The sequence below is a fragment of the Podarcis vaucheri genome (genome assembly GCF_965113315.1).
Source record: "Podarcis vaucheri genome assembly, chromosome: 15".
NCBI classification, from domain to species: Eukaryota; Metazoa; Chordata; class Lepidosauria; order Squamata; family Lacertidae; genus Podarcis; species Podarcis vaucheri.
The window spans coordinates 35,474,127-35,492,216 of NC_138753.1; the positions used below are offsets into that span (position 1 = coordinate 35,474,127).

General features: G+C 47.0%; 2 protein-coding genes across 5 annotated transcripts in view; one reads left to right on the forward strand and one right to left on the reverse strand.

Annotated features, from left to right (window-relative positions):
* The window catches only part of LOC309519446 (matrix metalloproteinase-17-like), a 134,883-nt gene that overhangs the window by 18,577 nt on the left and 98,216 nt on the right, over positions 1 to 18,090 (forward strand). For 3 of the 4 annotated variants that reach the window (XM_082200437.1, XM_082200436.1, XM_082200438.1), the window contains exons 8-11: positions 337 to 419; positions 2,420 to 2,572; positions 3,992 to 4,249; positions 5,811 to 8,319. In XM_082200437.1, the coding sequence (XP_082056563.1) occupies positions 337 to 419; positions 2,420 to 2,572; positions 3,992 to 4,249; positions 5,811 to 6,109 (793 nt within the window). In that variant the 3' untranslated portion in view covers positions 6,110 to 8,319. Of the gene's footprint in view, positions 1 to 336; positions 420 to 2,419; positions 2,573 to 3,991; positions 4,250 to 5,810; positions 8,320 to 18,090 lie in introns of those variants that run through there. The other variant, XR_014213839.1, reaches the window with a different exon arrangement.
* CAPG (capping actin protein, gelsolin like) lies at positions 8,738 to 17,854 on the reverse strand. The gene is made up of 7 exons (XM_082200668.1): positions 17,675 to 17,854; positions 15,308 to 15,475; positions 12,956 to 13,105; positions 11,708 to 11,800; positions 11,035 to 11,167; positions 10,638 to 10,726; positions 8,738 to 8,908 (listed from the first exon to the last, which is right to left on the reverse strand). Exons 1-7 carry the CDS (start codon positions 17,705 to 17,707, stop codon positions 8,843 to 8,845), a joined length of 732 nt encoding a protein of 243 aa, XP_082056794.1. The 5' UTR covers positions 17,708 to 17,854; the 3' UTR covers positions 8,738 to 8,842.

Below are 18,090 nucleotides of genomic sequence, written 5' to 3' on the forward strand. Positions count from 1 at the left end.
CAGAAGACATCTGAAGGCAGCCCAGTTCAGGGAAGTTTTTAATATGTGACATTTTAGTGTATTTTCCATCTTTGTTGGAAGCCGCCCAGAGTGGCTGGGGAAACCCAGCCAGATGGGCGGGGTACAAATAATAAATTATTATTATTATTATTATTATTATTATTATTATTATTAAACGGGGAAGAACAATGTATACCCCTTGAGGTCCTATTGCCCACTGGAGGGATGTGAACATGAATGGATAAGGAGAGGCCAACTTTTCCTCCTTGAAGATAAACTTAAAAACACCGCACTGAGGAGTCACATCTCTGCCTTTCCCCCACTTCTTCGTTTCAGGTCTGGGAAGGAATTCCCCGATCGCTGCGCCTCCAACATTGACGCTGTCACTCAGATCAGAGGTGAAACGTTCTTTTTCAAAGGTCTGTGGCGTTTTCTGTGACCTTGTTCTGTGAAGCCATTTCTTCTAGCAGTAGCTGAGTGGTATCAGAACACGCTTTCTTTGCATGCAAAAGAAGAAGAAGAAAGCCCCAAATTCAAAACCTGGCAACGTCAGGGCCAGCAGGAAAAGAATCCTGTCTGAAATCTTCGAGAGCCAACCTCAGTCAGCAAACTCTGGAGCCAATGTGATATTGCTGGACTCCGGTGCCCAACAGCCCCAATGAGTATGGCCTTTGAAGGGACATGGGTGGCGCTGTGGGTTAAACCACAGAGCCGAGGACTTGCCGATCAGAAGGTCAGCGGTTTGAATCCCCATGACGGGGTGAGCTCCCGTTGCTCGGTCCCTGCTCCTGCCAAACTAGCGGTTTGAAAGCACACCAGTGCAAGTAGATAAATAGGTACCACTGTGGCGGGAAGATAAATGGCGTTTCTGTGCGCTCTGGCTTCCGTCATGGTGTCTCGTTGCGTCAGAAGCGGTTTAGTCATGCTGGCCACATGACCCGGAAAACTGTCTGCGGACAAATGCTGGCTCCCTTGGCCTGAAAGCGAGATGAGCGCCACAACCCCATAGTTGCCTTTGACTGGACTTAACTGCCCAGGGGTCCTTTACATTTACCTTACCTACTTGTGCACACGACGGGGCAGGCATGCTCCTGTGTTGCATGGGTGCTCCATAGCTTGCGTGCATGACGTGAGCATGCCCTGTGCCATGTGTGTATGGCTGCCGTGGAACTTTGAGGGGGCCTGGCCCCTTCAATGAATTTTATTTTTGGGGGGTCTGCCCCATCTCTTACTTGGCATGCCTGTTGCAACTTCTGGGAGCGTGTGACCAATAGCTCAACAACAGGCCTTGCAAATGGGCCCTTCCAGCTCTACGATTCTATGATATGGAAGGCATCTTTTATGGCTACCCCAGAGATAGGCGGAACTAAGCTAAATGGACCAATGTATGCAAGGTGCATTCTGATGCCCCTGCTCTTTATGAAAAGCATGGATGGGTCGTGCCTTTCCTTGCCCTGGGCACATCAAATCATTGAGTTGGAACAAGAGACTCTTCTCCCAGTAAAGATGTGTACTGTATGTCATGTAATTCTACTCAATATGATCCAGAGCAGAACTCCAACATATAGTTAGCAGAGTAAAAACTTAAACACGTTGCATGACCAGAGGCAGTTGTATTTCATCCAGCAGAGCCTTACTGCTACTGAAGGCAAATGAACATAATGGTCACAAATCCAATACATTCAGGATTGGCACTGTCCATAAGAAGTCCAGTTGCAGCAGACTTAACTTAAACGTAAATAACTTATAATAAGACTAAAACTTAACACTAAGCATACTATATGCAGAACACCACACCAGAAAGGAAAAGAGGTAGAAAGAGAAAAGTGAAAACCAGGCTTCTTCTGGCCTTACTATTATAGTCAGCATGACTTAGACCAGCCTTTCTCAACCTGTGGGTCCCCAGATGTTGTTGGACCACAACTCCCATCACCCCTAGCTAGCAAGGCCAGAGCTCAGGGGTGATGGGAGTTGTAGTCCAACAATATCTGGGGACCCACAGGTTGAGACCGCTGACAGACAGAAGAGATAACAGAACCAGTTTAAGCCAGCGGTACTCAGCTTCTTAGAAGGAATAACCCAAACATCATGAACCTTCTGCTTGTTTCTGCCACACACAGAAGCTTCCAGAACCCTCTTGAATTAATTAGAATAGGAAAGATCTCTACACATCAGATCAATAATTTCTGCACTAAGAAATGCAAACTGACAGTGTGTTATGTCAGAGGAAATCATACCTGCTCTCTCGCAATCTGTAGCAGTGAGAATGGTGTATGTTTATGACAGAGTTCTTGGAATAGTGGTAGGTCAGCTCGCAACATTCTGTCATGTTGCAGAGTGACCAAGAGATATCAAGCTGCTTCTCTTAGCTGGGATGTGACGTTGTATTTTTCCTAACCCCCCCCCCACCATATGGCAGGTCAGTACTTCTGGCGCCTGACTCAAGGTCGTCACCTCACTTCTCTGCGCCCAGCCTTGATCAGCGGCTTCTGGCGAGGCCTCCCTTCCACGCTGCGCAAAGTAGACGCCGTTTATGAGAGACACATAGATCATCGCATCCTCTTCTTCAGTGGTAAGGGGTGGGTGTTCCTGTGTGCGAGGCAACTGGGCTGGCTTGCATAAGAAAGTCCAAACTAGGTCCATCTCCTAGAGCAGGGACGTCCATTTCCCAATAGACTGCAATCTACTCACAATGTAAAAAAACTGGCAGTGATCTACTCATTGTCGTAAAAAAATTGGCAGTGATTTTAGGAAGCCAAAGTTGTGGAGATTTGGGTTTTTTTTACCTTTTCTGCTTTTCTGTAACGAACTGAGGGGCCGGAGCTCAACCAGGATCTACCAGGAACACCCCGTGATCTACCGGTGGATCACGATCTACCTGTTGGACATGCCTGTCCTAGAGCAAGTAATTCTTTGAAGGAGAACTACCTGAACATGATTGACAGATGGTATTTGACTCCAAGTAGGCTTGCTAAGTTTTAAAAGACAGAATCAGATAAGTGCTGGAAGTGTAGAGAGGTGGAGGGAACATTCCTTCATATGTGGTGGATGTGTAAAAGGGTAAAAGAGTATTGGGAAATGATTTATAATGAATTGAGAAAAATGTTTAAAAGTATTTCCCCAAAAAAACCCAGAGTCCTTTCTGCTGGGGATAACTCAGACTGAAATTCCCAGGTGTCAGATAAGATTATTTATGTATGCAACAACTGCGGCCCATGTTTTGTTATCCCCAAAATGGAAAATGAGCAAGGTCCCAACCAAAGAAGATTGGCAAGTTAAGTTGACAGAATATGCACAACTTGCAAACTTAACAATATAGAGTAAGAGACCAAGAAGAACATACATTTAGAGAAGATTGGAAAAGGTTTATGGCATATGTGGGGGAAAATTGTGTACAGCTGAAAACGCTGGCATCATTAAGATAATTCAACAGTATAAATGAGTTTTGATGGATGCAATAATGGAAAACCAATTGGTATAGTTTTTGTAAAATATTCAGGGATATGAGATATGTAAAATGATCAATGGAAAGAGGAGAAGGGAAGTCATTGATATCTTAAGATGTAAAATATTTATCTGTAATTGTAAAACAGAAAATTTAATAGAAAACCATTTAAAAAACCTAGGTCCATCTCACATCCTGTTTCCAACTGATGAGAGCTGGGTTTGCCGTAACAAAATTGTTAGTTTTTGAGACACTACAACTTGTTGTGTTTGCTGGGACATTCAAAAAAAAAAAATATTTATGTATTCCCTTTACATCCCATGCTTTCGTCAAGCAGCTCAAGGGGCTGCATGTGGTTCTCCTCTCTCCATCCTCACAACAACCCTGTGAGGTAGGTTAGGTTGAAAGAGATGGACTGGCCCAAACTCACTCCATGAGCTTCATAGGTAGGTGGGGATTTAAGCCCTTGTCCCCTAGGTCAACACACTAGCCACTACACAACACTGCCTTGCTATTGATGTCCTCTCTTTCTCTCCCCTGCTGAAGGACCTCTGTACTGGGTATTTAAGGACAACGGTGTGGAAGAGGGCTACCCCCGCCCTGTCACAGACTTTGGGCTGCCCCAGGGGGGCATCGATGGTGCTTTCTCGTGGCCTGTTGACAGGAAAACCTATTTCTTCAAGGGAGATCTGCACTGGTGCTATGATGAAGCCACAGCGCATATGGAAGAAGAATCCCCCGTCCACAGAGAACCCTGGGAACACTTCCCCGCCTCCGTAGATGCTGTGCTGAGTGAGAACGACGGTGAGCTTGTACTTAATTTATATATATATATACTGTACTTTTCCGTGTATAAGATTAGGTTTTTTTCTTTTAAAATTATGCTAAAAAGTGGGGAGGCCGTCTTATACATAGTGTGGGTGTTTGATTGCTTGCTGCCGTGGCTGTCAGCGGATATTGTGCGTGTTATTGGTTGCTGCGTCAATGGCTGGTGTTGCTTGGCTGATGCTGCAGCAATTGGGCGGGTGATTGGCAGCTTTTGCTGGTGATGGGACAGATGAGAGGCGGATTTTGCAACGCATGCAGGGAAGCAATTTTCGGCAATCCTCCCCAAAAGAAGCTCAACAACTCTGTGCCATCTCTCCCCCCCCCTTTCTTAAATTTGAGTCTCCCAAAATAAGGGGTGTCTTATACATGGGGGAGTCTTATACACGGGAAAATACGGTAATTTTTATTAAATTTTCTGTTTTACAATTTAGAATACTCATTTACACTTCCTTAAAATATAAATGACTTCCCTTCTTCTCTTTCCATGGTTCATTCTGCATAATCACAAATCCCTGCATATTTTACATAAACTAAACCATTCAGTATTCCATTATTACATCCACCAAAGCTTATTTACACTGTTGAATTTATCTTAATTCCCAATGTTTCCAAGTGTGCACAAATTCCTCTCATATATTCAATAAACATTTTCCAATCTTCTCTAAACGTATGTTCTTCTTGTTCTCTTTTTCTATATTCTGCGCATATTCCATCAGCTTAAGTTGCCATTCTTCTTTAGTCGGGACCTTGCCTGTCTTCCATTTTGGGGCTAACAAAACACGGGCCACAGCAATGGCATACATAAATAACCTTTTTTGACACCTGCAAATTTCAGTCTGTATTATTCACATCAGAAAAGACTCTGGGATTGTTTTTTGGAAAGTACTAGCTTGTACTTAATTTTCCTCTGCATTTGACTGGAGTTGCCTGCAGTCCTGTCTAGTGGCTCCCAAATGGTGGAAACACGTTCCGATAATAATGCAATAGCATTGCCAAAGCAGCGCAGAACAACTAAGGAAGTGGAATGATCAATCCGCTGCTAATGCATTATTATCGCGTCAATGACATGTTGCAGAATAGGTAAAGGTAAAGGGACCCCTGACCATTAGGTCCAGTCGTGGCCAACTCTGGGGTTGCGGCGCTCATCTCGCTTTATTGGCCGAGGGAGCCGGCGTATAGCTTCCGGATCATGTGGCCAGCATGACTAAGCCGCTTCTGGCGAACCAGAGCAGCGCACGGAAACGCCATTTACCTTCCCGCCGGAGCGGTACCTATTTATCTACTTGCACTTTGAGGTGCTTTCGAACTGCTAGGTTGGCAGGAGCAGGAACCGAGCAACGGGAGCTCACCCCGTCGTGGGGATTCGAACTGTCGACCTTCTGATTGGCATGCCCTAGGCTCTGTGGTTTAACCCGTATCCCTATGTTGCAGAATACAACCCACAAAAAACAGCAACCCTGTCTGGCGGGACCCTTTGTCCTGTCCTCTTAAATATCCCGCTTATTTGTTGCTAATGCCCCTTTTTGTCTTGTTGCAGGAACACTGTATGCCTTTAAGGGCAGGGAGTACTGGAAGTTTGAGCCACACAACCTCAAGCCCCAGACTGGCTACCCTCGATCCATAGCTAAGGACTGGCTGGATTGCACAGGAGAACTGTACCCTCCCCGGAGCCTGCCTACCAGCCCTGCATCAGGAGCCGAACACCGGCCGGATTTGCGGGGTCCACAGCTCGAGGTGGAACGATGTGTGTGCTTTTGCTCTGCCTTTCGTGTGACGTCGTGGGGCTTGCTCAGCTGCCTGGTGGCGGCTCTCCTGGCACTGCAAGGATTTGCCTAGGAAGGAAGGACACAGAACCTTGCCTGGCCATCACTTTGCTCCACAAGGATCCTCGGCAGCACCAACCCCAATTGCCACATTGGGAGGGAAGGAAAAGAATATGAAGAAAGTGAGGAAAGGGAGAGACATCCCCAGCGAAGCACGATGCGGGGAAGCGACTTGGATGCGAGGATGAGATCACAGTCCTTCAGCGATAGGGGCAGTGGCTCTGCCTATGGTTAAAGGAAATTCTTCAAACAGGAATCCTTTGGTGCAAATGCAGCAGGAAAGGGGACACAGTGCAAAAGGTTTTTCAGGATCCAGGAGTGTCCTATGTGCAACGCCTGCAGTGTTGACATCTGTCTGTCTCAAGAGACAGCGGAGTGAGCTTCCAGGGTGAAGTCAAACCTCTATGTTAGCAGCACCAAAGTGACCTCCCCAGGGCACAAGTCAGGGCAGTATGGATGGAGGTCCTGGGCTGTCCCAGATGAGAAGGCCCCACCCCAGCCTAGCTGATGTGGTCCAAAGGAAAGCAGAGCAATATGTTAGGCACCAGTTTGGCTGCGGGAGTTGCCGAAAGGAGGCATGCAAGGCGCCATGCAGCCATCTTTGGGACTCCACTCTGTATTTGTGTAGGGTTTTCCCCTCCCAAAGATGTCCCCCAAGGCAGTGGAGGTTTAGGACCAGAGTTCTCCTAGATGGGCTACCTTCCCAGGTTGACCCCTATAGACTGTCAATATTTTGCTGGGGACGAGGATTCAAGAGCATAACTGGGAAATTTAAGTTTGCTCAAATAAACTGGATTAAAGTTTGCTCTGTTTGTTGCCTGTCTGCAACATATCCGCTTTAAAACAACACATCAAAGCAGTTTGGAAAGCAGTTGGGAAAGGGGGGTGAAAAAATAATTAATGGGAAGACTTTTAAACATCCCGTTAGCAAAACGGGGTGAATACAGGGAGAATGCTTATTGACATATTAACGCCCCATAAACAAATCAGAACAAATACTCAATAAAGATTGGCTATAGAAGCTTTGTGAAAGCAAACCAGGTTGTGTGGAGGAGCCCTTAGAGCTTGAAGCTGACCACCCCTAGCTAGTCTTTCGCAGAATTTTTTTGTATGTCAAAAGGCAAAAAGGTGGCCTCCTTCTGTGATGATGCCTTCGCCCCCAAGCGCTTCACTGTGAGCCACTGGAACCAGGGACAGAATTTGTTGTTTTGGAAAGGAAACCATGAGTCACTTTTCACTCCAAGGAGCAGCTCCTCGGCAGCCTCTTCCTGTGGTCGGGCCATTAGCGCAGCTGTGGAATGATTCAGAACCGCTTGCCGGGGCCTGCCGGGCTGACTGACAAAGCCTCATTGTAGGCTGAAAACCACAGAGACTCTGTTGAAAAGAATAGGGCTGCCTAAGGCGAGGAGGGGTGAGGGGAGTGTGTGTGAGGGATTTGCTGTTTTTGAAACAGGAATCCCAAAGGGAGGGAAGGCTATTGAGCACCCGAGTCACTAGGCGTTCCAGACTCTGTTGTTGTAAATTGAGACTTTTAAGAACCGCTTTTAAGAGGATGTAGATCTGGTGTCCAATCCCCTCCACCTGAAACACACAGAGACGTGCTCTCTGTAGATACCCCCAGCTTGCCCATTGCTCACCTTTCTTGTACAGTGGTACCTCGGGTTACATTCGCTTCAGGTTACAGACTCCGCTAACCCAGAAATAGTACCTTGGGTTAAGAACTTTGCTTCGGGATGAGAACAGAAATTGTGCTCCGGTGGCACAGTGGCAGCGGGAGGCCCCATGAGCTAAAGTGGTGCTTCAGGTTAAGAACAGTTTCAGGTTAAGTACGGACCTCCAGAACGAATTAGGTTCTTAGCCCGAGGTACCGCTGTATTGGATGGGCAGTAGGGGCACCTAACCCCGGTTCCGCCTTGCCAGAGGCACAAAATGGGCACAAAGAGCCTTGGACATTTATCAGCAGTAATTAAAATTAATATCAAATCATGCTGTTGTGGGGTTTGTTTGGTTTTTTGGTTATTGTTCTGGAACAATCTAAGCCTGTTTTCATGGTATTTTATGAAAAAAACATTTGACACTCCTGGAAAGCAGCAGGGGGTGGGGTAGGGGGAAACAACCTCAGGACATTAGTGTGAATTTCTGCTATTTTTGTATGCCTTTTTACCTAATATGCACAGTTTAGCAAAGTGATTTCCCCCAACGCCATTCATTTTGTATGCTGTCCTCGTACACTTCCCCTGACTATATATGCATTCTTGTAGACATTATTTGTCTGGACAGCTGCGTTGCAAAATTCAGAGAAGGGCAACTTTTGAAGGCTTGCCATGTTTCAGTTCCTACATTGCTTCAGGAAGTGTGGGTTAGAATGATTCATCCTCAAATGCAAAGTGAAATAAAATTTCCCCCCATTCCCAGCAGAGTCAGACCATTGCCCCAATATTATTTACTCTGACCAGCAGATGCTCTCCAGGGTCTTGGGCAAGTGGAGGTCTTTCACTTCTCCTTCAGAAGAGATGCCAGGCACTGAACATGGGATGTTTTGCATGCAGAGCGTGTGTCCGGCCACCGAGCAACAGCCGCTCCCCCTTTTCTGTGCCTGGAATGCTGTGAATGAGCTAAAACAAAACTTCAGTCCAAAGAAGAAGGTTAGGCCACAGTGGCTCCGTTTTAATAAGGCATAATGGTCGATAACAGGATATGAAAGGCACGTGCACCAAATATTTCCAGCTCACGATGTCGACTCGGTTCACTTCCAGTTTACGAAAAATTGTTTGAAGAGAGGGCTTTCACGGCCTTGGGGCAAGATTTCCACCTGGAAACAAGATAAAGGTGCATGAGAAAAGGACACCCATAGCAGGCACCCATCTATTATGGGTCTCCCACTCCTTCATCCCTGAACACTGGCCATACTGGCTGGGGCTGATGGGAGCTGGAGTTCGAAACATCTGGAGGGGGACCAAGTTGGACAGCCCTGGTATAATGGTACACATAGGGACACGGGTGGTGCTGTGGGTTAAACCACAGAGCCTAAGACTTGCCAATCAGAAGGCCGGCGGTTCGAATCCCCACGACAGGGTGAGCTCCTGTTGTTCGGTCCCTGCTCCTGCCAACCTAGCAGTTCGAAAGCATGTCAAAGTGCAAGTAGATAAATAGGTACCGCTCCGGCGGGAAGGTAAACGGCGTTTCTGTGCGCTGCTCTGGTTCGCCAGAAGTGGAAGTCATGCTGGCCACATGACCCAGAAGCTGTACGCCGGCTCCCTCAGCCAATAAAGCGAGATGAGCGCCGCAACCCCAGAGTCAGTCATGACTGGACCTAATGGTCAGGGGTCCCTTTACCTTTAATGGTACACAAGCATTAGCTTTATTCCAACCCCTCCCCTCTTTTCCCCGGCAATGCCAAAGAAATGGGCCAAGCTGGTTCTAGGTTTGAGGGGGCCAGGGCAAGTTGCCCTCTGCTGGGCTCCCTCCTCTGGCCCTGGCAGTCTTACCTTGTTGCAGTGGACAGCTGCAACGCTCTAAGCAGTGCCAACTTGTGGCATCTTGCCACTATTTATATTTCCCACAATGGCTCTTCTGTAGCCTCTAATATTATGAGAAAAAACTCTTACTATACCCATTCTCTCTACATTACAGATGATTTTGCTCAGCCTCAGGCGGGTGCGGTCCACCCCGGGTGTCAACCTTGAGGGTGTGTGTGACAAAATGGCACACCATGGGGGGTGGCACTTACTGCGGGGCCTGTCCTGCAGCTGCCTGAGCCACTCGTCTCTCCTGGGAGTTACACGGTGGCTCAGAGCCCTGCGCTGCTTGAAACGGCAGTGTGGGGCCTGGGCAGATCACTGGGGGCCACAATGCCCCCATGGGCAGCTCGCCCCCCGCCACTCCAGCTGCCAGAGCAGCTAGCTATGCCCCTGTGGCTGGGCACTGTGCGAACCAAGCTCCCTTGCTAGATGGGCATTTGCTCTGTTCCATCGGGGCTGCTCTTAAGTTTTTAACAGCTTCACCAATGATTAAGCACATTGCAACATTCCCAGGTCTCACTTGGTCAACCTAAGGGCTTGAAGTGCAGCTAATTTATTTTACCCCCACTGCATTTCAAGTTGTATTTGCACACTGCTGTGCACACCAGAGGGGGGGAAAGGGGGGTCTTCACCTGAAGCACATTGCATGTTTTGTTTCCCCACACCTGCAACCCCCCCTCCGCAGCTCCTATTCACAAAGATGTTGCCTGCATACATGCAAAAGCTGTCTCAAATGTGCACACCTCAAGCTTAACGACGGCTTTCGTTTTCAAATCAGATAGAAGGTGGTTTGAGGGGGAATGCATCCAGCAGCAGCATTCCTCAATAAACTACAGGACAGATGTGGGTTGTGGCTAACGTCATGTGTGCATGGCCTCAAATACCCGTGGTGGGAGCGCACTGGAATCAGAGTAAGTGGCAATGAAATTGCCATTCATTGCCTAAGTTTGGGGATATTTCCTTCATTTAGTAGAGCCTTCTGGAAATTCTGATAAGGCTGCACAGCCTCTGCTTGCTTACCTGTGTGTTCAGGGGATACTTCATCTGAGTGATGAAGTCCTCAGCTACCTTCAGGGCTGCCTGTTGTTCTTGCTCATTTGCTCGGAGGCCTGTTCGAGGAAAGATGGAAAAGGACAGGTCAGAAGAGCTGAGAGAGAGCATGTCTAAAGCTGAGCAAGCAGAGAAGAGCTGGTGTTTCCTGGGAAGGATGGGGGGGACTAATATTCTTAGGAAGAAAGAAAACCTCCTCCTAAATCTGAACCATCTGTCATTAAACAATCATGGCTTCCTCCAAAGACTTTTAGGAACTGTGGTTTGTTAAGGGTGTTGAGAATTGTTAGGAGACCCCTTTCCGACTCACAGAGTCCCAACACCAAGTGTTGAGGCTGTTCTCATAGCAGTGCGTTGCGTGTCTCACCTTTCCAAACGTAGATTTTCCCACATAGCCCGTTGTCCAGGATGAAACAATCATCTGTGATGAGCTGGTCCTGATGGAACGGACTGGACTCCGAGACCTTAGTCAGGCTCATTTTCCCCGTCATGTCCGATACCTGGGAGATGAGAAGAAAAGAAGAGGAAGTGCCTTCGTTGACATGAGACCATCCATGTGCGGCAAGACTTCGAGATGGTTGGACCTACTTTGTTTATTACTGGAACCCTAGGATCCACCAAACAGAGCCAAGTGCCCAATGGCAGCTGGAATGGTGGTAGAGCTAGATACAAAATGGCAGCTGGGAAGTAATGGGATAGCCAGAGCATCAGTGGACTGACACGTCGTCATTAGAAAGCATTCCAGACCCTCCGTCTCCCAGAACCCAGTGAGCCTTAAAAGTAGGAGAGCAAAGAGCTCAAAGAAAGAAGGCACATAGCAGCACCCGTAGAGGAGATGATGAGAATGACGAATGAGGAAGTGGGAGAGACGGGAAGGCAGAGATTCATTTGGGACAACGCCATTATCCAAGAGGCTGGGTTCTATAGCCTCTCTCTGTAAAGTTTGAAATAAAAAAGGACAGTAAGAAACTTTCTCTTGTCTTTATACTTTCCTGGGCAACTAGCCAGGAGCTGCTGACAGCTGCCTAACAGGTTGTTACCTTATAAAGCACAGCGGCAATTGCATTTTTCTGATCAGCCATGACATCTTCCTCTGGACTGCCCTCTTTCAGAGCTGGTTTAGGACCCAGGACCTAGAAAAAGACAGCGGCAGGTAATGCTGATACCCAGCTTCCAGGCGTTTCATTTCTGGGCTCAGAACCCCACCTCTGTGCTTTGCTTGACAATTACAAAAGGATGAGTCGCAGTGGCAGAGAGATGGTCTTCTGTTCAATCCCTAGCAGGAGAGAAGGAGGGGTGGGATCCTGGAGACAGTACAGTGGTGCCCCCCAAGACGAAAAGAATCCGTTCTGTGAGTCTCTTCGTCTAGCGGTTTTTTCGTCTTGCGAAGCAAGCCCATTGACAGATTAGCGGATTAGCGCTATTAGCGGCTTTTAGTGGCTTATCTGCTGATCGGATCAGCTGATAAGTGGCTTAGCGGCTTAGAAAAGGGGGGGAAAACCAGCAGGAACTCGCAAGACATTGTCGTCTTGCGAAGCAAGCCCATAGGAAATTCGTTTTGTGAAGCACCTCCAAAACGGAAAACTCTTTCGTCTAGCGAGTTTTCCGTCTTGCGAGGCATTCGTCTTGCGGGGCACCACTGTACTAAACTAGATGGACCAATGGGCTGATCTAGTATAAGGCAGCTTCCTAAAGTTGGGGAGAACATTGTTTGCACACAGAAGGTGTGCATCCAGTGCATCTCTAGTGTTGTTGTCTGTAAAGGATCTAACTCCCATCAGCCCCAACAAAGCATTGCCAATGAGTGGGAATGATGAGAGTAGTAAACCAAATATATCTGGAGGGCCACCAGCTCTCCACCACTGAAATAGCAGATAATAAGAAAGGCCCTGCTCTGCTTCAGATGTTGGAAAGATGCTACCAGCCAAAGTAGACAATATTGAGCTGGGTGGACAGACAAAGCAGCTTCTTATCTCCTTTGTCCACACATGAAAGTCATTGCCAGATGTTGCAATAATGAGGTGTTGAAGAGACTCTTAGGGTACCTCAATACCTGTTTTGTGTGCCCTATCGGGAGATCACTTCCTAGATCCTTTCAATATGAAATTAAGAAGCTAAAACACGGCTCATATCTCAGACCCTCCTCTGGCAGGGGCTTTTATATCCCACCAAACCAAAACAGGTCCCAGCTCCAGCTTGATGCCGAGAACTTAGTCAATGCCCATCTGCTTCCTAGACACCAACCCACAGCTTCCCCAAAACGTTTGCCTCTCTTGCAAGGAACTTACCGCTATCATCTCAGCCGGCTCTTCGCCATCTGCAATTATCTCCACTTTGGCTTTCCCCTTCCTCTCGCTATCCCGAATTGCCGTTGCTAAATCCCGGGCTTTGTTGCGCTCTAGGATGTTGGATTTGCTGCCACACCAAGTGAAGATGTTCTGAAAGGAGAGGCCAAGGGGAGAAACCTTCTCAATCCATGTGCAGCCAGAACACCTTGCCCCATGCAGCTCATCCATGCGCTTCCCCCATCCACCCCACATCCAGAACACCCACTGTGATCCTACACAAAGGAGCACATTTATTTCCGCCCAGTGTATGTAGTTGTGCACTCTCCCAACTAGGGATGTTTGAGAATTCTGTTGGAAATGGAAACAGGAGCGAGACTTGCTGCAATTCTCATTTTTGTCAGGGGTCAGTAATGAAAATGACCCAAGTGAGTAAGAGCATATGCTATTCTTTTCTTAGTTTGTAACCATAAATAAATACATTGTTTTCTGCATCGTCTTTGATGCTTCCCTTCTACTCAATTTGATTATGCAATTAATTGCATCAGTTTCAGATACAGTGATACCTCGGGTTAAGTTTGAGGTCCGTTCTTAACCTGAAACTGTTCTTAACCTGAGGTGCCACTTTAGCTAATGGGACCTCCTACCGCCACCGTGCGATTAATGTTCTCATCCTGAAGCAAAGTTCTTAACCCGAGGTACTATTTCTGGGTTAGCGGAGTCTGTAACCTGAAGCGTCTGTAACCCGAGGTACCACTGTATAGCAAATAGCTAGACAAACTATGTAGGTCTTAGGGGAGGCTGAATTGCAGTGGAAAGAGGGCTGACATTGATGAACACAGAACTGGGGTGCAAAGAGCTGCCTCCTTCCATCCCTATTCACAGGGCATTAGCAGAACATGCTAGCCCATATTCCAAACTTGTATGTTCCCCCTCTCTTCCCTACAGCACCATCAACATTGTCCATGATGGAGGCAATAGTGTTTCATAGAATCATAGAATCATAGAGTTGGAAGAGACCACAAGGGCCATCGAGTCCAACCCCCTGCCAAGCAGGAAACACCATCAGAGCACTCCTGCCATATGGTTGTCAAGCCTCTGCTTAAAGACCTCCAAAGAAGGAGACTCCACCACAATCCTTGGCAGCAAATTCCACTGTCGAACAGCTCTTACTGTCAGGAAGTTCTTCCTAATGTTTAGGTGGAATCTTCTTTCTTGTAGTTTGGATCCATTGCTCCGTGTCCGCTTCTCTGGAGCAGCAGAAAACAACCTTTCTCCCTCCTCTATATGACATCCTTTTATATATTTGAACATGGCTATCATATCACCCCTTAACCTCCTCTTCTGCAGGCTAAACATGCCCAGCTCCCTTAGCCGTTCCTCATAAGGCATCGTTTCCAGGCCTTTGACCATTTTGGTTGCCCTCCTCTGGACATGTTCCAGTTTGTCAGTGTCCTTCTTGAACTGTGGTGCCCAGAACTGGACACAGTACTCCAGGTGAGGTCTGACCAGAGCAGAATACAGTGGCACTATGACTATTACTTTCTGAAAACCAGTTGCTGGAAACTGCAGGAGGAGAGATTGTTCTTGCACTCCGGTCCACCTTGTGGGTTTGCCAGGGGCATCCGGTTGTGAGAACAGGTTGCTGGACTAGATGGGCGCTTGGCCTGATCCAGCAAGCTCCTCTTATACTCTTAACAATATTTAATTTATTTGCCACTGAAATGCCAAAATAGTGGTTTATGTGCGAAAAACAAATGGAGCAAACATTAAAAGATAAGCAACCGTATTTAACACCCACCCACACACTCACACCCCATAAAAATGTTAAAACATAAACGTTTGTAATTAAAATGCAGTGGTACCTCGGGTTATGAAGTGTCCTACTTATGAACGCTTCGATTATTAACTGGGCTAATAATAATAATAATAATAATAATATAATTAAAATAATAATAATATTTATATCCTGCCCTCCCCAGCCGAAGCCGGGCTCAGAGCGGCTAACAACAATAAAAGTAACACAATTTACATAAAATCACAATCAATTAATTGAAATGCCTTCTAAAATCAACTCTTTCTGAAATCAATTCATAGTAGGTGCTCAGGGTTGCAAACTTTGCCCCAGGATACGAACGTAATCTGCTTCCAGGGCCATGGTAGGCCTATGTAGGGAATGCGTGTTGCGGGTTAAGAACCCTTCAGGTTAAGAACGACTTCCGGAACGAATTAACCCGAGGTACCACTGTATGCAAAAAACCCCACCAAAACCACACATTAAAAACAACACAGCAATTATAAATAGGAGACACAGGTCGAGAGAGGCTCCCCCCCCCCTCCTCTTTTCAGGCTCACCTCTCCTAGATCCAGGATGAAGCAGTCGCCGGTGTTAAAACTAGCCCAGCTCAGTTCTTTTTCAGTGGCCCGGATGTTCTTTTTCCCTTTCACCTGGTAGAGTTTGCGAATAGGACTGGGTTGCTGGCTGGCCTGGGTTCTGTTAAAGGCAGATTCCACACCCCCTTCCTGTAGAGCACAGACAAAAGAGGTTTGAGGTCTACAAGGAAGCAGGAGGATGATGGACTTTGGGGTGGTGAAGGGGAGAAGTTCCTTGAGATAAGCTGTTTATTTGTTTATCGCAAGAGGCAGTGACTGGCCTGAGGTCACCCAGGGAGCAAGCAGGGATCCAAACCCTGGTCTACAAGGTCCAACACTCTAACCACTACACCACACTATTTTATATCTTTTAAATTCCAAATTATCTAATGACACATTCTAGCCTTTTTAAAGAGGCAATTTCTGAGTCGTTTACAGGTGGCACTGCTGTTACACTATTCCATCTGCCCTGAATTTGGCAGATTTGGCTAGAATAAGGGTACTGCTTTCCATAGTTTTGTACGTTGTGGTTTTTGTGATATTACTAGACCACAGAAGAAGACCAGTTCCTGGTCAAAATGCATTGGTTGTTTGTCATTTCTTCTAGAGAAGTGTTTCCCAATGCTGGGTCTTCAGCTGTTTTTGGACTACAACTCCCATCATCCCTAGCTAGCAAGACTGGTAGTCAGGGATGATGGGAATTGTAGTCTGAAAAGCAGCTGAAGACCCAAGGTTGGGAAACATTGCTCAAGAGCAGCCTTTGCCCTCTTCGACCCCTCCAGGTGTTTGGACTTGAAATATGCTCTGAGTCAAGTGTGGATTTCATGCTCTTTATTCAGCTCATAGTAGTGAGGAATGAAAGTTCCCCCAAAATATCTGCTTAATATACATTATTTACACAATGGGCCGCACGTGATTGGCTAATTCTGGGATTCTCCTGTAGGCCAATCAGGTTGCGGATTCACTTCTACCTGGAGCTGGGTTGGGTGGCTCCTGCGGACCAATCATACTGCTGCATTGTTCTAGGACCAATCAGACTGCTGCCTTTTGGATCCTATTCAACTCAGTACATAACAGGACTACAACTCCCGTCAGCCCCAACCAGTGTAGGGAGTTGTAGTCTGAAACATCTGGATGGTGCAAGGGTGGCAAAAGGCTGCTGTAGAGACACAAGAAGCTGCTTGCTTTTAAGGTTTGCGATTGTAAGCTTTGCCATATGAGTTTGTGCGGTGTTTGTGAAATTCATTATTTACTTATTTTGATTTCGCACACCCAGTGCTCCCCCCGGGGGCACTCAAGGCTGTACTGGCACATTTCCCCCCCCCTGGAAGAAAAGCACTGCACACACCCAAACTTTTCTGTTTCTCTTGAGCATCTCTTGAGCCCTCCAAAGATGTCAAGGTGGCAGATGCGGGTTTCTTACCCTCCTCATTTCATCCTGGGAGGTAGGTTAGACTGAATTACTGCTTCTCATATGCCTGGCTTTCAATCTGAACTTAGTCTGATCTTTTATTCCCCTTCCTTCCCTCCCCCTCCCCTTTTTATGAAGATTACCCGCTCTGGGATCCCACAGCTAATTCTCCCCTGGTCTCCTTGCTGGCCCAAATAGGACTAATTTAGATAGCTAGCCCTGGTGATCATCTAATGTTTATTGGATGGATTTCCCCCCTAAATTGATTTTTGAATTCTGAATTTATTGTTATTCACATTTTATACTGTATTTTATAGGGATGTGGGTGGCGCTGTGGGTTAAACCACAGAGCCTAGGACTTGCCGATCAGAAGGTCAGTGGTTCAAATCCCCGCGACGGTGAGAGCTCCCATTGCTTGGTCCCTGCTCCTGCCAACCTAGCAGTCTGAAAGCACATCAAAGTGCAAGTAGATAAATAGGTACCGCTCCGGTGGGAAGGTAAACGGTGTTTCCGTGTGCTGCTCTGGTTCGCCAGAAGCGGCTTAGTCATGCTGTACGCCGGCTCCCTCGGCCAGTAAAGCAAGATGAGCGCCGCAACCTCAGAGTCGACTGGACCTAATGGTCAGGGATCCCTTTACCTTTACCTTACAGTATTTTATGCTGTTTTTTGTTGCATCAATTAAGTGTTTTAAATTTGTTGTTAGCCACCCTGAGCTTGGTTTTCTGAACTGGGAAGGGTGGGGTATAAAGATGATGATGATGATGATGATGATGATGATGATATTTATCTGGCCCGGGCAGATAAATGTGGAACAAAGGAGCACGTGATTTGTTGCCTAAGCTTTCTTTCATAACGTGACTGTGCTCACGATTGGCAACAGTGCTCCCAGGTGATCGAAGCAGCAACCTGAAAAACTGGTTAGGTCTGGCCTCCCTTACCTGGTATTTGATGCCGTGGGGGAAGTACTCCATGAAAATGTCGGACTCATTGCCCTGCACCTCCCGGTACTGGATAGGTTTTTCTTTCAGGAAGAAGTTGAGGTTGGTGGAGAGCAGAGCACAGGCTCCCTGCTCATCTCGGGAGGAGTTCTGGCCTGGGTGACAGGGAAAGAGCAGTTATTTGATAGGAATTGTTCCAGCTCCACTTCTGATGGATATTCCCAGGATAATTCTCATGTATACCACTCCCTCAAATAGCAAACTTGGGTGTTGAGCACTGACAGAAATGAGACCACTGGAAAACAAGAGGGTAGCATGATCATGCTCAGATAAACCTTCAGGACTGCAGAAGTTCATAAGGAGCATTTGAAAAATCCCAAGGGGGAGGCAACAGCTCATTGAGAACTAAGAAGGAG